General features: G+C 32.9%; 1 protein-coding gene and 1 pseudogene across 1 annotated transcript; both read right to left on the bottom strand.

The window, feature by feature from the left end:
* Nucleotides 1-6,707: 6,707 nt before the first annotated feature.
* LOC120079309 (Zinc-binding dehydrogenase family protein) lies at nt 6,708-11,743 on the bottom strand. The gene is made up of 5 exons (XM_039033462.2): nt 11,313-11,743; nt 10,177-10,357; nt 9,147-9,313; nt 8,376-8,458; nt 6,708-7,263 (listed from the first exon to the last, which is right to left on the bottom strand). Exons 1-5 carry the CDS (start codon nt 11,532-11,534, stop codon nt 6,885-6,887), a joined length of 1,032 nt encoding a protein of 343 aa, XP_038889390.1. The 5' UTR covers nt 11,535-11,743; the 3' UTR covers nt 6,708-6,884.
* A 486-nt stretch (nt 11,744-12,229) lies between these two features.
* LOC150035604 (serine/threonine-protein phosphatase 7 long form homolog) lies at nt 12,230-13,962 on the bottom strand (annotated as a pseudogene).
* Between the last annotated feature and the right edge of the window lie 8,027 nt (nt 13,963-21,989).

Below are 21,989 nucleotides of genomic sequence, written 5' to 3'. Positions count from 1 at the left end.
AATATAATCATATTATATTCATTAACCTATAGTTTATTATCACATATAAATCATAGTGTTTTCTCTTCCACTAGATATAAATCATATTTATATCCATTTTTCTCCAATTAATGTATCTCATATATAAAGTCAATCATATCAAATATAATTAACCAGCTCAATCATATCATATATAATCAAACTCCCTCTTGTCAATTTGAACATTTCAAACTGACACAAAAACTTATTCTTAACTTAAATCCATTGGGTTACCAAAGGGACCTTATGGACCTATGGCTCGAAGCTCTAATGGTACGTGAATAGCTGACAAACTCTTTAGCCACGAGATCCACCATCTGTTAACTGCCAGACATTCCACTAAAGACCGATAGCTGAACTCTTCTTACCATAGATATATTTCTGTGTCCATCGGATATAACAAATCAACAATACGATAACCCTTTACAGATGCTTGTAAGTATAGCTGGGCCAATTTATCGTTTTGCCGCTATAGTTACATCTAACTCCTTAAGTGCCACTGATCCCTCTAATGAACAATACAAAATAGTCCTACTATGTGTGGATACCTCTCGAGCCATGAGAAGGTGTGTGGCACCACATCGTTCAAGCCCCAGGATCAACCCTTAAGGGAGCAATCTATCTATTTACCCCTGCTTCGAGGAAGGAGTGAATTTCATCTCATGTAGCTGAGTTCCCAGCTCCCAAATTAGACGAATCCCCAAAATGGTAGGTTTGAGTCGGCGACCTGGCCACTTGCACTCATGCAAATCAAAGGACTGCCCTCAAAGGCAGAAGTTTCCAACTCACTCAGGATTGAGGTCATGTTACCTATGATCATCCTAATGAAGTGAAGTCGCTGTCATGAATGACGTTATATAACGAGACATTAACACTTCATGGTCAGGTCTTATACAAACTTTTTGTATAGGACGCCTCCATTTGCATGTCCCCACATGAATGATCAGGACCAGACCATCTATAGCAAGTCACAATATTTGTAACTATTCTACAAAGCGGGTCGTATCTGTAGCCTTACCAGGATAAGGTTTCTCTCCTTTATCCATATACTACAAACCATTTTGGTTATCACTTAAGACATGATCCACTTGTATGTCTCCACATACATGCTTAAGTTACATAATGACAACCATGGATTTTAGTTTATTGGTTTGTGGTAAAGCTAATAAAACATCCAATGTTCAAAGACAATAAGTGAACAAAATATCATATATTATACATCACAAGCGTTTGTTCAAGACTATGTTTACAAACTACAGGACACGAGAGTTTAGGGCATCATCCCCAACAAGAGAAGATTAAAATCAGAAGAAGAATTAGGGATAAAAAAGGGACAAAGAATTATCATTTTAAAGATTTTCCACATTTTCAAATCTTTTTAAAAATTGCTATATTTGCAAATATTTACCTCTAGTTTGCCACTCATTGCAGTTATTTTAAAAAGTATTATGTTTGATTATTAATTTTCATGAAGTTGAAAAATATTATTATTTAGTTTGGCCCTATAACATTATTTTGTTTATTACCTAGTTTCTTGGTAGTATGAAAATGTGCATGCAGATTTCATCATTGAAAGCTTGTAGAATTTGATTATAGTTTAAGAAACCATCTAGCCATAAAATGTATGATATTTCATAAGAGCTTTTCAAGATCTTGTGGGTCTAAGGTTATTCGTCCTTATTTTATTGAGTATGTTTATGATCTTGAAAAATAGAAAATGTTAACACATACTCTCATGTGACTAAAATAGTTACTATTAGAATCTTGATAGCTTTTACAACAATTCATATCTTCTAATACATCAGATGGATGTAAAGACGACATTCGTCAATGGTAACTTGGAGGAGAAAATATATATGACACAACCTGAATGCTTTATTAAGCAAGCTCCTAAATAATGGTGTGAGAAATTTACTAGTACTTTAGTAAATTCTTCTAAGACATGTGCTTACTCGAAGTTGATTTAAACTGATTGTGTGGTTATTTGTCTGTATGTTGACGATATGCTTGTATTTAGTACAAACATAAATTTAATTAATAATACCAAGTCCTTCTTGTAATCACATTTTGAGATGAAAGACTTAGGTGAAGTTGATGTGATAATAAGTGTTAAAACAAGAAAATATCAAAAGTTATTATTTTTCTTTTATATCAATCACACTCAAAGAGATTTGATTTCTCTAAAGCATCTCTTGTAAGAATACCTTATGGTTTCTCAATCTGAATATGTAAAAATTATAGGAAGTATTATATTTATGATGAATTATACTACCCCTGGTATTGCATATGTTGTGAGTATATTGAGTGTAATAAAGATCATTAGATTACTCTTCGACCCTTATTAAGTTATCTTATAGGTACTATGGATTATTATTGTCATTTTAATAATATTTTTGCCATATTAGAAGGATATCGTGATGCAAACTGGATAACAGGCAACTATGAGATAAGCTCTACTGGTAGATATGTGTTCTTACTAGGTGGAAGAGTTATTTCATGGAAATCAGCAAAGCGGACTTGCATAACAAGGCCCACCTTGGCTATGAGTTTATAGCTCTCAAGTTAGTAGGGTATGAGGTAGAATGGTTGAGAAGCCTACTAGGAAATGTACCATTGTGAGGGCAGTAATAGTCTCTCGACATTGTGATTCACAATCTGTCACAGGTATACGCCTCAGGCATGGAGTTGGATGACAGTTGTTGAAGGGAGGAATTATTTCCTTGAAGTATGTCAGGTCCGTGAGGAACTTAGGAGATCAGATTATCTTACCAAATGTCTAACAAGGAGGAGTAATTTTAGAGTCCTCAGTGTGCATGAGACTTGAAGTCCCCTTAAAAATTCTATAACTCTTTATTTATTTCATCCTAGTATAGACTTGATAGATAATTGTGAAGTCTTCATAGCTCAGTTTTTGAGTGGTTGGTCTATCATAAACTTGATGAAGTAAACAATGTGACGGTGAAGGTGTGACTGCTTTCTATGAAAGAATTCAATGGTCTTTCTTTAGAGATTTTACGGTGACCTAGGGGTTTTAAGTGTACGACCTTAAATAGCACTTGATTTACAGTTATATTGCAGAATTAAGAAAAACATATGTATTGAAACGTGTTAAAGGGGTCTCAATCATAATTATTGAAAGTTCAAAAGACAACTTACTTTCTTTAATGAGATTGTTGCCCTACCTCCTGGGCATCAACTCAAGTTAAAAGATATTGAAGTTTACATTTATACTCATTTCTTTGCACAAAGAAATTATTTCATTGATGTTTTTTTTTTAAATGTCAATCATTCGTAAGGGATTGTTGGGAATGACTTGTCAAAATTTTTTTTTTTTTGTCCCACATTAGAAATCTTTTAATTTTGTGACCGTTTTAAAGTTATATATCTGATAAAGGTTTTGACAGTTACAAATCTAGTGTTTTAAAACCAATTTAAATGTTATAGATCTAATGCTTTAAAACCGTTTGATCGTTATAAATCTAATGTCCTATAAATAGGGATTTCTTTTTCGCTCTATTTTCCATCTCTTTGATTCCCTTTGAGCAAGGTTTTTATTGGTTCCAACTCTTTTTCGGCAACGTCTATCAAGAGTGTTATATTAATCTTGGTAAACAACCAACTTGAGACAATTAGCACTTAGGTTGTGTCACAATTACTTTCAAGGTAGTGATCATTCCAGGGTATCACAATCAATATGTTCGTCACTTCGTATTTACACTAAATATATGTATTGATATTTAATGTTGAGTGATTTTTCAATTTAATTATTACTTTTTTAAAATTTTTAATTCAAATACCATTTTGTTAGTGATGGACTATTTATTTATTTATCATTATTATTTAGTTCAATCAAAATATAGATATTTGAGATGGTTTGGTCGCTAACACATGACTCAATCAACTTATCAAGTCTATCAATAAAAGAGTTAACTTTCCAACCTAAAATATTGTAGGAAACCATAAATGTCAAGTCTATCAATAAAAGACTTAAGTTTCCAACCTAGATAATGAGGTCACCATGAATAGTCATTGCTACCCACATTGACATTTTTTTTCTCTCTCTTCTTAAGTATTTGTATCAATGTAAATCAATATAACTAATAATTATATCAATTTAAGCTTTCAAATTTTATAAATATATCAATTTACATCCTCAATTACGTTTTATTTGGATAAATATCGTATAAGACTAACAATCTTATCAATTAAACTCCTAAAGTTTCATAAGTGAATCATTTTAGTCTCTCAATAAAGCTTTCTTTTGAGAATTGTCCATACATCAATTTTAATAATCCGACATTTGAAAAAGTCTATATGTATAAGAATTGAATGCATGAATGATTTCCAGATGCAATCCCAATAAATGACCTAACTTGATTCACTTATAACATTTTAATGGTTTAATTAAAACAATTATATGTCTCGCATGAATTTTTTAAAAACAAATCTGAAAGAGTGTTAATTGATACACTTATAAAGTTTAGGGCTTAATTTAATACAATTGGTTCATGGTTTAACTTGATACAACATCAAAATTTAAGATGTGAATTGAAATTTTAGTCTATTTTTTTGGTAAAAAGATTACATTTTTCTTAATACATATCGAATCATAGGCATTTTGGTCACTAACACATTCACATGTCAATTATGTTATACACATGTTAGTGGTAAAGATCACATTAATGTCTTATTCTAAGTATTCATGTTTTTCATTAACTAATTATATATGTGTAGATTAACTCACTCTAATTTAACTAACATAAAGTATGCACTTTTAATTAAGAAGTTGGAAGTATGAATCTCTATCTCACATTCTTGAACTCCAAAGAAAAAATTATATACATATAATGTATACATCTAAATTTACTCATTACATTAACAAGTGTGAAATCCCACTAATTTATGTCCCATTAAATAAACTACTCCAAAATCATATTTTTCAACTTTGCAAATAATTTTTTTTTTTTTTAAAAAAACATATTTTTCAACTATTTTTAATTTATTGGAGGTAGAGATACTTGCCGGATTAATAAATATTAAAATTAAATTACACATTTAATCTCACATTTAATCTCTAAACTTTCATATTTATGTCTGATAAGTCTACAAAATTTTAATACTATGCCTAATAAATTTTGAAACATTATAAACATCAAATAGATTCTTGAATTTTCAATTTTTTTTGTCTAATAAGTCCTAAAACCTTCAACTGATTTTAAAAATAACGAATCTATTTTACATAAAATTAAACTTATATCTAATAATATATTAAATTTTAAATTGTGTGTTCAATAAATAAGTATGTGAATTTCAAAGCATGTTGAATAGTCAAGGACCAATTAGACATAAAGTTGAAAGTTCAAGAACTAATTAAATACAAAATTAAAGTTTAAGAATTTATTAGACAATTTTTAAGGGATATTATTTTGAATGATAAAACTGCTAAAAATATTTACAACTAATAGCAAAATATCACAATCTATTTATGATAAATCGCGATGGGCAGCGATAGACTACTATGATACATATAGTAGTCTATCACTATCTATGCGATCTATCACAGATAGACTGCTATATTTTACCATTATTTGAATACTTTGGTTTATTTTCCTATATTTGAAAACAACTTAATTTTTAAAGTACGAATTTGTTAGACAAAAAATTAAATGTTCAATGACCTAAAAACTTTTTAAAGTTTAAGGAATAATTAAATACGAAAATTCAATGATCAATATGGAACAAACTTGAAAGTTAAGACTAAAATAGACATTTTGAAAGTTCATGGACCAAGAATAGAATAAACTCAAAAATTAGAGGGACTAAAATGAGATTTAAACTAATAAATATTTATATAAAAAAATTGAAGTCATATGATAGTAAATTAAGGATTTATATAGATTTGGATTCTACTTAAATGATCCAAATTCTCATTTAGTGGTAGATTTAAGTCTCTACCCTCGTAATGATGAAAAAGTTGCCTTAGATAAGTTAGATATGGAGATTTCAAATAAATTTGATTTCTTATAATATGATTAACAGAAAAAATGATAAAAGCTAAAAATAGTTTTTAGACCAAATTTAGTAATTAAAACATAATATTTGGACAAATATTAAGAAAAATTATAAACCAAAACAAAACAAGTAATAAAATTTCAAGACCTAAAATATGACTTAAATAAATAAATCTCAGCATATTTAAGAAATATGCATGACAAAAATAGAATGGATAATCTGGAAAAATACTCACACCACACATCTTCAACTTTCAAGCATAACATTATTATTATTATTATTTATTGAAAGAAGCATAACATTAATTTTAGTAAACAAGGTCTTTTGCTAATGCAAACTTCAAATCTTAGGCAATTTCCCTTCTCATGGGTAAACAAGGTCTCTGCATAACAAGGTCTTTGGTGACCATTTTATTTATTTATTTTAAAAATTAAGCCTATATCATATACATTTCTTACCATGATTTACATCTTTTTAAGTATAATAATTGAATTCTCAATCAAATTTTAAAACAAAAACAAATTTTTGAAAGCTGTTTTTTTTTTTTTTTTGTTCTCAAATTTGGCTTGGTTTTTTAAATCATTGGTGAAAAGTAGATAACAAAAAAATAAATTTGGAGATGGAAGTAGTGTCCATAGACTTAATTTTTAAAAACAAAATGGTTATCAAACGGGACATAAAGGAACCAACTTCTGTTTCTTCTGAAGAACAAATATTTCAACAGTAAACAGCTTATTTTGATCAGAAACCATATGAAAATAAAGAAGAATTCAATCTGTACTTAAAGAAGCTACAAATTCTCTCCTAGTGTGCTGTTAAATGTTACAAGTTCATGCAATGACGGATTGCGAAAATTATTTACACGCTACACGAACAACTTGTTTACCTAAGTTATCTCCAGAAAAAAGTCCTACAAAGGCAGCTGGAGCATTTTCTAACCCTTCTTTTAGATCTTCAATATAAACAATCTTTCCTTGCTTGTAGTAGTTACTAACCTCTTCGTAGAAACGCGGAAACAAGTGAAGGTAGTCGCTCTGTAGAAATCCCTTCATATTGACACGTTTCGGTATGAGATTCCACAGATTGCTGATTCCTTTTGGATTAGAAATGCTGTTCTGAGATATCACTCCACAGACAGCAATTCTACCATGAACCCTCATGTTGCAAAGTGCAGCATCAAGCATATCCCCACCAACATTGTCAAAATATATATCTATGCCTTTTGGAAAGTACCTGCAAATGAGATATGAGTTTTGTGTAAAGTCCTAAAGGCTTGAGATGATTGGAACTGGCCTTTGAAATGTACAAAATCTTTCTAGGAATTATCAGGCGGATCATAAGCATAATACAAAGAGGGAAGTCCTGCATGTTCCAGTTATTAGGAAAAGCAAGAAGTTACGTCTACGAGATAACGATCTTTCTCGTAGAAGTCACAAAAAACAACCAAGTTTGAGCTAATTACAAAGGAAGAATCGCACACAAAAGAAGAGTTCGACACTGTTCATCAGCAACAAAACAGCTATGATACTTAAAGGCCCCATTTGATAATCCACTTAGGTTCCATTTGGTAATCATTATGTTTTTTATTTTGAAAATTAAGAATATTTTCTCTCATTTTCTTTCAATGATTTGCATCATTCTTAAGTACAAGAGTTGAATTCTTAGCCAAATTTCAAAAACAAAAACAAATTTTTAAAAAACTACATTTTTTTAGTTTTCAATATTTGGTTTGGTTTTTGAAAATATTGAAAAATATAGATAACAAAACAAGGAATGTGGAAGAAGTATTTATAAGCCTAATTTTCAGAAACATAAAAACAAAAAACCCAAATGGTTATTAGAGAGAGCATTAGTTTTAGGTTTTTGGTTTTTAAAAGTTAAGCTTACAAACATTATTTCCACCTATTGATTTCTTAGTTTTATTGTCTAACTTTTTAGGAGTGTTTTAAAAATCTAAGCCAAGTTTTATAAATTAAAAAAGTAGGTTTTTAACAACTTGTAAGTTTTTGTTTTTGGAATTTAAGAATTCAAATGTTTACTTAGAAAAGATGAAAACTATGGTCAGGAAACTGTGAGAAAACAAGAACCAAAAATAAAAAATCAAATGGTCATCTAAGAAGGCTTAAATAAGTCTAACATTTCATGTCATTCCATTTCCTGTAATTAACCAGTGTAGTGTGCTCAATAGTTTTTTTTTTGGTGCCTTTTTCTAATGCAGAGTAAAGAGGTAACTAACAAATATATTTCAAATTGAAAGGAAATGCCTTTTTCTAATGCACACACAAATCTTAATAATATTTCTGAGGGTTTATCAAATTTATATCCTCATAAAACTCAATGCTAACCTTTTCAAAGCTGCATTCAAATCTGATTCTTCTTTATAGTTGAAAGCTTCATCAAATCCAAGTTTGCTCTTCAGAATATCAACCTGAGATGATCAGTGCAATAATCAGGGATGATTATCCCATATTTAAATACTTCATCTAAAATCCTCTCAGAAATATTATTAAGATTTGTGTGTGCATATCTATCATTAGCTTGAAATTTTTGGTTATAAATAGAGTATGTTGGAGGTGTTGTATTAAGGTAGATTTTAAAATTGGGAAGAACATAGCCTTCTCAGAATGCATAATAACCTCATAATTTTCAGCTCCGAGTATTCATGGGGAAATAGCAGCGATCTGATTATGATATTAAAGGGGGTATATGAAAAACCGAACTTTTATAAAGCAAATAAAGGATATTCGATCGGGCAACAAAAGAATCTGCCCAAACCAAGAAGAGCCAAGAAAAGAATTGAGGATTGAAGATCAAGAAAAACAGGACCAAAAATAAATTGCAGTATCAGAGAAAACTACAAGGATACTAAGCATTCAAGCTGCTTAGAACTCTCCCAAAACCATTCTTCAAAATCTGCAGTACTAAATTCCTTCAACCTACTCTATTAATTTGCCATTCTATTAAGAAACTCTAGAGCTATTGATCGATGTGCTTTTTTAATATCCTAATATTTCCCTACTAATCTTCCTAACAATATATTTTGTCTTGAGTTCTTAAAATGAAAAATGTTGATTCAAAATGCTCCTCGTGGCCACGGGGAATCAAAGAAAGATTACCTTTTGCTTTGTTCCAGCACTTCCTACAACATAACAACCATGCAATTTAGCGAGTTGGCCAACGAGTTGACCAACTGCTCCGGACGCTGCAGAGACAAATACATAATCACCTTTCTTTGGGGAGCAAACCTCAAAGAATCCAGCATAAGCAGTAAAGCCAGGCATGCCTGCGTAAATATCCATAGTTTCAAGACCATTTTAAACAAAGTGCAAAGGAAAACTTTTGGAAGAATGAAAAGAGTCATGTTGGATTATCCAGTCTTCCATCTGAGACCAACAAAGCTATACATGGCTACACGCAGATACGCCTTTCAAGTGCTTAATCCAAAATTAGTATGTTGTTGCCCCATATATTTTAATATGGTCGACTTTAAGACCTCAAACTTAGTAAGAAACGACTACATTGCATAATTAAATTGTGGGCATAATGATAGTTTTTGTATGTAAAAGTCAGTCTAAGAAATTATAGGTGAGAAATAAAGGCACAGAACAAATGCATTTTAGATTCATCCTGATAATCCATCTCACAAGTATTCCCTTTCATACAAGATTTGAGAACATGACTTTCATAACTTTTACACGAGTCTTGTAAAGTAAGAATTAGCCACTCTAAGCAATATGTCTATTAGAATACTTTGAATTTCTTATCTGATGCTCCAAACGACCAAGCATGGGGGCTTAAGGTTTGAAGGAGTGTGCTATATAAACTCTTTAACTCTATTGGTGCCTCCAAACCTGTAATATGATTTTTCTCTCTAATGATAAATTGCTCCCTGCCTCTGTTCGTGGATGTAGCTAACACACTGATAATGAACCATGTAAATCTCTATGTCCAATTCCCTTACGTTTACTTTACACGCTTTCTTTACTTGTCGGTTTTTTAACAATGTCAATAAAAATAATCAATGCAGTTTAAACACCTGGGGGGCAAAGGGGTTATATTGGTATTTTCAGTTTTGGATAGCAAAGGAAAAAGATAATTATTTATTTCCAGTGTGGTGAGCTTTATAAACTGAGGAAGAGAACATACCAAGGAGGCCAACATGGAAAGAGAGTGGGAGATCGTCTGGTTCAATTTTTCTCAGTTGAATACCATCTTTATTAATTAAGCTGTAATCCTCCCAACGTGTAAAGCCTGAAATGATGTCGCCAGGCTTGAAATTGGAGTCATCAGAGTCCACAACTTCAGCAACCCCAAAACCTTCAATTGGCTTCACAAGATATAATAACGTGAAGAAACATTTCACCAAAACAATACATACACTATAAACTGTCTCCTAGCAACAAAATGTGGTAAGAAAAAGAAATGAAAACCGAACGTCATTATCAAACTTAGTTTCCTTCTACAAAAGGGTGGCAAGGCTAGAGTTGAATAAAGATTAACCTACTCAAAACGAATAACAAAAGGACTCCTCGAAATTGAAAACGAGACTCAAATTTGTTAGAATTTCTTTGTTTCTTCCATACTATAGCTATTCTAAGGGTTAAATCATTAATTCCTGGTGTGAAGTTTATCTGTACTACTCTTCATCGTCCCAATGAATGCCTACCTATGGATATAAAAGTTTCAATCACTTCACAACCATTATCTTCTCCATCGAAATCCGAGATGAACGAAATTAAATTATTCCATTTCAGCATAACATGGTACCAATTTGATTGAGTGTAGTGAGTACACAAAGTATACACTCAATTTAGAACTATGGCTAAAAGAACCAAAAATGCTCTCACTAATACAAACTTAACAACAAAGAGTATTTGAGAGATTAATAAATTTCTATTTCATTTCACTTTCTTGCCCTGCTTTCTTACCTGCTTTCTTACCCTGCTTTCTTACCCTGCTTACAAATGATCAAAACTAAATTAAACCCGAAGTAATCCATTCGATCAACACTAACCATAGAATCAACAAACACATGAATGCATCCAGTAAATTACGGTGCAGATGATTAACTATCCAAAATCAAATCTAGATCAATATTTCTTAGAGAAAGCAACTCAAATAACATGCATTACAGCCCTCCAACACGGAAAAGTGGGGAAAAAAAAACAACCCAGAAATCAAACCGCGTCATCTGGTAAGAATAAGAAGCAAGAATCATATACTACTTACAGAGAAAACCAATGCAAGAAAACAAGGAAATTAATCACATAAAAGAACAATACCTGGCCAGGAACAAAAGGGCGAATGTAGGAATCGTGGTAATCGCGCATACGGCCTCGCATATAAGGATCGCAAGAAAGGAAGAGATTCTTGACAAGAAAACCTCCGGAACCTTTGGGAACTTCGAGCTTAAGCTTCCCAACTTTGAGTTCGAAGTCCGCCAGTTGTGGAACTCCGTCAATGTAGCCTTTGAATATCACTTGTTTGTTCTCTACTTCCGCCATTGCTGCGAAATCGAAGGAAGAATTTGATTGCTGATATGATCAAGTGAAGAAAGAGAGGGAAATCCTCAGGAATTTTGTTCGCAATGGAGCGGTTGATCTTTTCTTGTACAAAAATTGCCGGAACTCTCACCGTTGTTATTAACGATTAGTAAGAAATTTGAGTAAGCAAATAATTATTAGCCGTTGACTTCTCAACAACATCTTAATTTGGTTTTTTTTAAAATAATGTTTTTTAATAAATAATGACAAAAATAGGGTTGGGAAAGTATTTTCAAAAGTAGGTGTTTTGGGAAAGTATTAACAAAATTAAGGTAGTGGAATTGTGTACCCGGTACACGATTTCCATGTGGCATACTCGTGTACCCGGTACACGAGTAGCATTTAATCCAGTCAGTTGAAACTGACTGGTTGACTGATCAAGCGAACTCGGGTACCCAATACACAATTCGCTTATAATTTTTTTTCTTTTTTTTTTTAAAGTTAATTATTAAACTTAACTTAATTCATTCATTATTGTTTATAATTATTTTTTTTAATTGTTAAACTTAATTCTTTCATTATTAAACTTAATTATATATTTAATCTACAATAAAAACATCTTGCACTCATATTAAAAAAATAACATGATATTAAAGAATATTTACAATTAGTTCTTTTGAGATTTCCAATTTGAAAATGATACAATGTGGGACCCCCTAGCCCTTACTCATCATGGGGTTGTCTTCGTGTCCCTCTAAATTAGGGTCATCCCATTGTCGTTGTCGTCTATGACGAATACGTCTTCGATCGGTGTCAGCAACATTAAGTCGTCTTGTTTGTTGAATAGTACCTTTTATGTTGACTAATGTTTGCTGACACATTGAACCCAATTCTGGTAAGTTGTTCTGCACTGAATATTGTTGAACATCGCTGATAAAATTATTATGTAGAATAAAAAAAATATATTAAACAATATTCATATTATATATATGGAAAATGTCTGATTTTAAATCTCTCACCATGCAGTAATAGTAAGCGTCGTCGGGTGAGATAAATTGCCTCGTGATCGAATTGTACCAGGAAAGTAGTCGTCTGATACAACTGGCCCATCTGTTAATTCTTCCTGTGTACAACGATCACGTCGTCCATGCCAATAGGATAAATACTCCGCATGGATTCAACGCCAGTCTTGGTCGTGCTTACCTCTTAAGTCGATCTGGTGTAGTGCTGGGAGTGTATAGGACAACGAAGGTATCGTTTTTCGCATACCAAACTGTCTCAGCACACGATTTGGATGATGCCACTCTACTATATGGAAGCATATAAGAGGGCTAACAGTCAACCAGATGTTTTCACCATCATGATAATAATCAGGTAAGGATGACCAAATCTGTATGTATGGCGTCCAAATAACCTGAAAAAAAATAATAATAAGTATACATATAAATTTTTTAAAATATTCATTTATATACATATTTACTACCTAATTAGGCGTCAGCATATCGAATATTTTTCTGTACAGGAGCAACATATTTGCTGACTGTTCAAAGGCAACTAATACACTACTCCATCTAAAATTATAAAAAATACAAGTAATTTATATTATTACATAAAATGATAACGAAATAAATATATAAATAAAATAATACCTGGCACCAAGTGGACGATGATCTAGGGCCTGTAGTTAGATTTGTGGTGCTACAATTGGAAATCGATTATAAGCCCATACTTGTAATAGTATCAGTGGCCCCGCTATTTCCAACGCTTGTGCATTGGAAGCCCGACAAAGTTCTCTATTCAACCATGCAAGACATGTACCACCCCACGAGTACGTACCAGCGTGCTCGAAATCAAACAATAATGGGAGGAACATGAGATGCACCAGGGTATTTGACTTGTCGGCAAATAAAAATCCTCCAATAAGCTACAGGATGTATGCTCGTGCATACCTACGTATGCTGATGTCGTTGGCATCGGGAGGTAATTCGGGAAACTAGGACGCCAACCAAGGGATACTCAATCTTGATCCCTTCAGATCCTCTGGTAGAACGCCTAAGAGCTCTTCACAAACGTTCTTCCAGTCATACTGTAGTGAGCCTGTCAGTGGTTGCTCGTCCACTCGTAACCCAAATTGTACGACAACATTCTACAGCGTAATCGTACATTCCCCACAAGGTAGGTGAAATGTGTAGGTCTCCAGTCTCCAGTGCTCAACTAGAGCAGTAATCAGGTGCCAATCAAGCTGGATGAAACCAATATGTGCAACCCCAAGAAAACCCGCCTCCTGAATATATGGAATAATGCGGTGATCAAATGGGATAGTATGTTGTGCAGTCGCCTCCCTCCTCCGACAGCTCAACACTATAGTGAAAGAACTATCCCATACTGTCTGTGAACGATGCGTGTTTTGTTGGTACAATTGTATAGGATTAGAAGGACCAGGCTCCATTACCTAAAAAGTTCAAATCATATTACATAATAGAATCGATAACATAAAAGATACATAAAAAGTACATAAAAAAATACAATTACATAAAATAAGTTTATTAAATAAATTCATTACATAAATTTATTATAAATACATAAAGAATATAAATACATGAAATATACAATTACATGAAAATTATAAATATATAAAGAATACAAATACATGAAATATACAATTATATGAAAAATATAAATACATAAAGAATACAAATAAATGAAATATACAAGTAAAAAAAAAATCCTAATGACCCGAAGACGACGAAGCACCCAATGTATGGTGTGGACAAGTGCGTCTGTTACGTCTTTCTCTTTTACAAAAGGAACATCACACTTTTTGGCTTGCTTCTCTCCAATCCATTTCATTATGAATGCGCGTACTTTTTGGCCGACCTTGTTCTCTGAGTAAGTCCGCATTTGAACGAACTTCTGTAAATGATAATTCTGGCCAATAATCTGGGTGTTGAATTGGATGGAAGCGGCCTTCATGAAAACGCTTGAAATTGGACAATTTGTAGCATTCATCAATAAGTGATAGGTATGTCATATGCATGTAATTACAAACTGCAATTACATGAGAGCATGGAATCTTGAATGATTGTCACTTATTGCATGAACATGTCCCTTCTTTCAAGCTTAAAACTTGGGTGTGTTGTCCTTTGTAGAGAGAAATCATATTTATGCTAATTTGTACTTCGAAAGTTTGACTTTTCCTGTCAATGGATGTCACCGTATGTGCCGATGCTCGTTTTTCCAACCTATTCAGTTTCTTTAGGGCATATTTTGTATATATGTCACCACGATCGAGTGCTTCATTGATTTCTTGTCTCCAGCGTTCAAAATACAATATTGTGCGATAGAATGTTAGCCTAACCAAAGAAGTAATGGGTAACATTCTAGCACCTTTAAAAACGCCGTTCATGCATTCAGCTGCATTACTGGTTATCCACCCATAGTGGTACCCACCATCATGTGACTGTGTCCATTTTTCTAAGTCAATGTCTGAAAAAAATTCAAGACATTCAGGGTGCAATTGTTTCAATTCTTTCATGCACCGAATGAACTTACGCCTTTGGTGTTGATTTCCGGCCTTAAACACCAAATTTTTTAGTTGCTTCAATTTGTATTTTGTATTGAAATTACTGGCAACATGGCGAAGACAATATCGGTGGTACGCTTTGGGTTCACTCCAACCAATTTCTTCACTATTAATTGCAGCAAGAATGTCCTTATGTCTGTCAGAAATCAAGCAAATACCCTCTCTTTGGGTAACATGTTCACGCCGCCCACAAAAACCATGACCAACTAGACGAATTCTCACCTTCTACGATAGTAAAAGCAAAGGGAAATATATGTCCGTTTGCATCAATAGATAAGGTTGTCAATAATTTCCCCTTATACTTTCTGTATAGATGAGTTCTATCAATCTAGATTAATGGCCTACAATGATTGAACCCTTCTCTTGCAAGACCAAAAGACCAAAAAACTTGTCCAAAAATAGTCGTACCTGGCACATCAGAGGGAAGGAAAAACCAGTCTATTCGTGTTCCTGGATTGTAATGAACAACAACACTCAGCCAATACGGAAGCTCCGAATATGATTTCTCCCAATCACTAAACACAGCAATTAATACTTTTCTCTTGGCTTGCCACACCCATCTATAATTGACATTATAACCATATTATCTATTAATGGCTTTTTGAAGTAGGGCAACAAGTACTCCAGGATCAGCTCTAACCAAATTTTGAATTTCGATACTCATAAAATTTGAATCTAGCTGTGAATGATCCTATGTCAACTCTGAAAACAAATATGAGTGTTCTCTTTGAAGTTTTGTGATTTCGAACATCCCATGAGTTTTTCCCCGACATGCCCATAGCCTCCAAGCACAACCGTCACTCCAGGATTTACATTTAACATACCAAAGATCCTGATTTGATTCCACTACAACAATTTTGTAGTGTTCTGTCACACAATATTTTTTTACAGCAAGCTGTAAATCTTCTTTGATATTAAACAACATTCCCTTTTGTATTAAACTACAGTTATCTACTTCTACATTCTTTTCTTCCAAAGTAGACCTTAGTTCACACGTTGAATTTGTCATTTCCCAATCTATTTGGTTGAACATTTCCGATGGTACCAACTCAAGATCATGTTCACCACTACCGTCATTTCCAAATAATTCGTCCACTTTAATGTCAATGTCACTATCTCCATCATTTCAGGTTCAAGAATTACTAAATCTTCAGAACGCATCGACATATTTATTATGTTTTTTTTCAACTGTTATAGTTGACAAAAAATATGTTAATATGTCAACCCAACAAACTCTAATTTCTAAGTTTTCTAAGTTTTCTAAGTTTAAATCAATCATACATAAACTAAATCATACACAAAACTATACAACATAAACTATACATAAATTATATAATACACTATACATAAACTAAATCATACACAAACTATATATAAACTAAATCATACACAAAACTATACAACATAAACTATACATAAACTATATAATACACTATACATAAACTATACATAAACTAAATCATACACAAACTATATATAAACTAAATCATATACAAAGCTATACAACATAAACTATACATAAACTATATAATACACTATACATAAACTATACACTAAATCATACATAAACTAAGTTTAAAGTAAACTCAGCCCAAAAACATGCAAAAACATACATATAAATACAGATCAGCCCAACTAGAGAAAGAAATATACCAAGCAAAAATCGACAGCCAAAAAGGTATGAAAATCGAGCAACACGACCTCTACAATGGAGGATTTGGTGAGGATCAAATAGAGGACTAAAAATCGAGCAAAATCGAAATTTTGGAAGATTTCGGTGAAATAGAGGCCTCGGTGAGGAAAATCAACGAGATTTTGGTAAGTAGAAGGGAGGAATCGATGGTCTCGACGAGGGAAATCGATTATAAGCGGCTGTGAGGAAGAAGAATGGGCGTTTCGGTGAGGAAGAAGAAGGGTTCGGGCGGAGTTTTTAAGGCGTGGAAGTCGTGTACCAGGTACACGACTTAGGGTAATTGTGTACTCGATACACAATTCCCTCAGTCAAACCTGCATGACTGCCACACCAGACTGGGCATGCCAGGTGGCCAGGTACTCGTGTACCTGGTATACTATTTAGGCTTTATCGTGTACCCAGTACACGATTAAACACCTATTTTTGGGAATACTTTCCGCTCAATCCTTTTGTCATTATTTATTAAAAAAAACATTATTTTAAAAAAAAATCTCTTGATTTATTAAAATATATGTTAAATTATAAACCATACCAAAAATACTCTTATATAAATAAATGTTATAATCTTTAACAACAACCTTGCTCCAAATATCGTTTTTTAAAATATATTCTCTCGTTCTCAATAAACGAATTTTTTTTTTAAATAATGTTTTTAATATATAATGACAAAAATAGGGTAAGATGGAAACTTTTTCTAAGAATAGGTGTTTGGCAAAACTTTGACAAATTGGGGTAGTGAAATTGTGTACAGGTACATGATTGCCATGTGGCAAACTCGTGTACCCGATACACGAGTACCGTTTAACCCAATCAGCACCACGTCGGCTGACTGGTTGACCGGTCAGATGTAAACTCGTGGACCCAGTCCACGATTTGCTTTTCTTTTTCTTTTTTTTTTTTTAAGTGTGTTGACTAATTTTTTTTTAATTGGAGATGTACAATAATATTAAGACTTTACGAATGGGTCCACAAATTTTTTTCATTATTAAACTTAATTATATATTTAATCTACAATGAAAACATAATTATCTTGCACTCATATTAAAAAAAATGTCATGATATTAAATAATATTTACAATTAGTTCTTTAATTTTCAATTTGAAAATGAAAGTTTACATGAAATTTAAAAACGACCCCCCTCACCCTTACCCCTCATGAGGATTGTCTTCGTGTCCCTCTAAATTAGATTCACCCTGTTGTCATTGTCGTCTATGACAAATACGTTTTCAATCGGTGTTAGCAATATTGAGTCGTCTTATTTGTTTAATAATATCTTCTATGTTGACCGATGTTTGCTGACACATTGAACCCAAGTCTGGTAAGTTGTTCTGCACTGAATATTGTTGAACATCATCGATAAAATTATTCTGTACAATCAAAAAATAAATATTAAACAATATCCATATCATATATATGGAAAATGTCTGATTTTAAATCTCTTACCATACAGTAATAGTAAGCGCCATCAGGTGTGATAAATCACCTCGTGATTGAATTATACCAAGAAAAGTGGTCGTCTGACACAACTGGCCCATTTGTTAATTCTCCCTGTGCACAACGATCATGTCGTCCACGCTAGAAGGATAAATATTCCGCATTGGATTCGATGTCAATCTTAGTCGTGCTTACCTCTCAAATCGATCTGGTGTAATGCTGGGAGTGTATAGGACAACGAAGGTATCATTTGTCGCAGACCGAATTGTCTCAACACATGATCTGGATGATGCCACTCTACTATATGGAAGCATATAAGAGGGCTAACGGTCAACTAAATGTCTTCACCATCACGACAATAATCAGGTAAGGATGACCAAATCTGTTGTGTGTATGGCGTCCAAATAATCTGAAAAAAAAATAATAAGCATCTAAAATGTTTTAAATATTCATTTATATACATTTGTTACCTGATTGTGCATCAGGATGTCAAATATTTTTCTGTATACGAGCAAGATATTTGCTGACTATTCATAGACAGCTAATACCCAAATTGTATGGCAACATCCTGCAATGTAATCGTCCATTCCCTACAAGGCATGTAAAATGTGTGGGTTTCTAGTCTCCAACGTTCAACTAGAGCAGTAATAAGGTACCAATCAAGCGGGATAAAACAAATTTGTGCAATCCCAAGGAAACCTGCCTGCTAAACATAGGGAATAATGCGGTGATCAAATGGGATAGTGTGTTGTGCAGTCGCCTCCCTTCTCCGACAACTCAACACTAAAGTAGAAGAACTATCCGATACTGATTGTGAATTATGCGTATTTTGCTGATATAATTTTACAGGATTAGAAGGCTAGGCTCCATTACCTAAGAAGTTCAAATTACATTACATAATAAAATTCATGACATAAAAGATACATAAAAAGTACATAAAAAGATACAATTACATAAAATAAATTCATTACATAAAAAATACAAGTACATAAAATATACAATTACATAAAATGAAACAATTATATAAAAAGTATAAGTACATAAAAGATACAATTACATGAAAAATATAATTACATAAAAAATACAAGTACATAAAATATCTAATTACATGAAAAATATAAGTACATAAAAAATACAAGTATATAAAATATATAATTACATAAAAAAAATACAAGTAAAAAAAATACACCTAATGACCCGAAGACGAAGTACCTAATGTACGTTGTGGACAAGTGGATCTGTTATGTCCTTCTCTCTTGCAAATTATACATCGCACTTTTTGGCTTGCATCTCTCCAATCCATTTCATTATGAATGCACGTACTTTTTGGCCGACCTTGTCCTCTTAATAAGTCCGCATTTGGACGAACTTCTATAAATGATAATTCTGGCCAATAATCTAAGTGTTGAATTGGATGGAAGCGGCCTTCATAACAACGCTTGGAATTGGACAATTTGTAGCATTCATTAATAAGTGGTATGTATGTCATACACATATAATTACAACTGCAATTACATGAGAGCATGGAATCTTGAATGACTGCCACTTATTGCAAGAATATGTTCCTTCTTTCAAGCTCAACACTTGGGTGTGTTGTCCTTTATAGGGAGAAATCATACTTATGCCAGTTTGTACTTCAAAAGTTTGATTTTCCCTGTCAATAGATGTCACCGTATGTGCAGGTGCTCGTTTTTCCCATCTCTTAAGTTTTTTTAGGTCATATTCATACATGTCCTCACGATCGAGTGCTTCACTGATTTCTTGTCTCCAGCATTCAAAATACAGTATTGTGCGATAGAATGTTAGCCTAACCAAAGAAATAATTGGTAACATTCTAACACCTTTGAAAACACCATTCATGCATTCAGCCGCATTGCTTGTCATCCACCCATAGCGATACCCATCGTCGTGTGACTGAGTCCATTTTTCTAAGTCAATGTCTGAAAAATATTCAAGACATTCAAGGTGCAATTATTTCAATTCTTTCATGCACCGAATGAACTTGCACCTTTGGTGTTGATTTCCTGCCTTAAATACCAAAATTTTTAGTTTCTTTGATTTATATTTCGTATTGAAATTACTGGCAACATGGCGAAGACAATATCGATGGTACGCTCTAGGTTCACTCTAACCAATTTCTTCATTATTAATGGCAGCAAAAATGCCCTTATGTCTATCAGAAATCAAGCAAATACCACAATTCCTACAAAAACCATGACTAACTGGACGAATTTTCACCTTCAACAATAGTAAAAGCAAGGGAAAATATATGTCTGTTTACATCAATAGATAAGGCGATCAATAATTTCCCCTTATACTTTCCGTAGAGATAGTTCCAACGATATGGATTAATGGCCTATAATGTTTGAACCCTTCTCTTGTAGGATCAAAGGACCAAAAAACTCGTCCAAAAATAGTCGTACCTAGCAGGGAAGGAAAAACCAATCTGTTCGTGTTCCTGGATTGTAATGAACAAGAGCACTCAACCAATACGGAAGCTCTGAATATGATTTCTCCCAATCACCAAATGCAGCAATCAACGCTTTTCTCTTGGCTTGCCACACCCGTCTATAATTAACATTATAGCCATATTGTTTTTTAATTGCTTCTTGAAGTAGGGCCACAGGTACTTCAGGATCAGCTCTAACCAAATTTTGAATTTCAATACTCATAAAATTTGAATCAAGCTGTGAATGATCCTGTATCAATTCTGAAAACAAACATGAATGTTCCCTTTGAAGTTTGGTGATTTCGAACATACCATGAGTTTTACGCCGACATGCCCATAACCTCAAAGCACAACCATCACTAAATGAGTCACTTAGGTAACTTGATCTTAATCCTGAGTTAACTATGAAATCCTGTTTATCTGAGATTGCCCTTAGATTTACATAGGTGAGGGTTGGCTCAACAGCGCCGGCTCAATATGACTGCCATTTCAGGGGTGAAACTGGATAGATAGCTGGGGACATAGGATGCAAAAGAGAATTCACTCCTACCCACTTTAGGGATAGTAGAGAGGTTGTTCCCTTAAGTGTTGATTCTGAGGCTTGAACAAGGGATCCCGCTCTCTCATTTGGTATGAGAGGGACTCGATTTTGTGATTGGATCACAAAACAATTGTTCATTAAGTGATCAGTGGGGACTTAAGGAACAAGAGGTAATTTCGGGGTAAAATAGAGATTTGATCCCGCCGTTATTACGAACAAACTGTGAAGGGATAACTTACTAATCATGGTTATATTGAGTGGACATAATATATCTATGATGAGAGAAGTTCAACTATGGGTTTTAATGGAGTGCCCCATTAGTTAACGAATGGGGGTTAGATCGGTCTAATGAGTTTAGCCAATTAATCCCGTATCGCTAGAGCCCATGATCTGTAGGTCCATAAGGTCCCCTACTAGCTCGAAAATGAATTAGCTCTAGAGTAGCGTGATAAGTTAATTTGGAACGTTCAAATTAGAATCAAACGGAATTAGAGAAAATATATTTAAATATGACTTAAATATATAAAGATGAATTTGTGTAAAAATTAATTTAATATTGGATATTAAATTAATTAGAATTATTTAAATTATTTAAATATTTATTTATTAATTTTATTAGAAAATTAATTTATGAAATTAATTTGTAAAATTAATAAATTTTAATTTTAGAAATAAAGTATGATTTTAAAATCAATTTTGGATTTTTGGAAATTGAAAAATCACACAAACTTGAAAAATGGGTTTTTTCAAGTCATCTTCAAAGTAGCTTACAAGGA

Source organism: Benincasa hispida, chromosome 6 (assembly GCF_027475165.1).
Source record: "Benincasa hispida cultivar pf3 chromosome 6, pf3_genome.v1.1, whole genome shotgun sequence".
In the NCBI taxonomy this organism is placed as follows: domain Eukaryota; kingdom Viridiplantae; phylum Streptophyta; class Magnoliopsida; order Cucurbitales; family Cucurbitaceae; genus Benincasa; species Benincasa hispida.
Note: the sequence above shows the minus strand (reverse complement) of the source record. Positions and strands in the feature narration are given on the sequence as shown.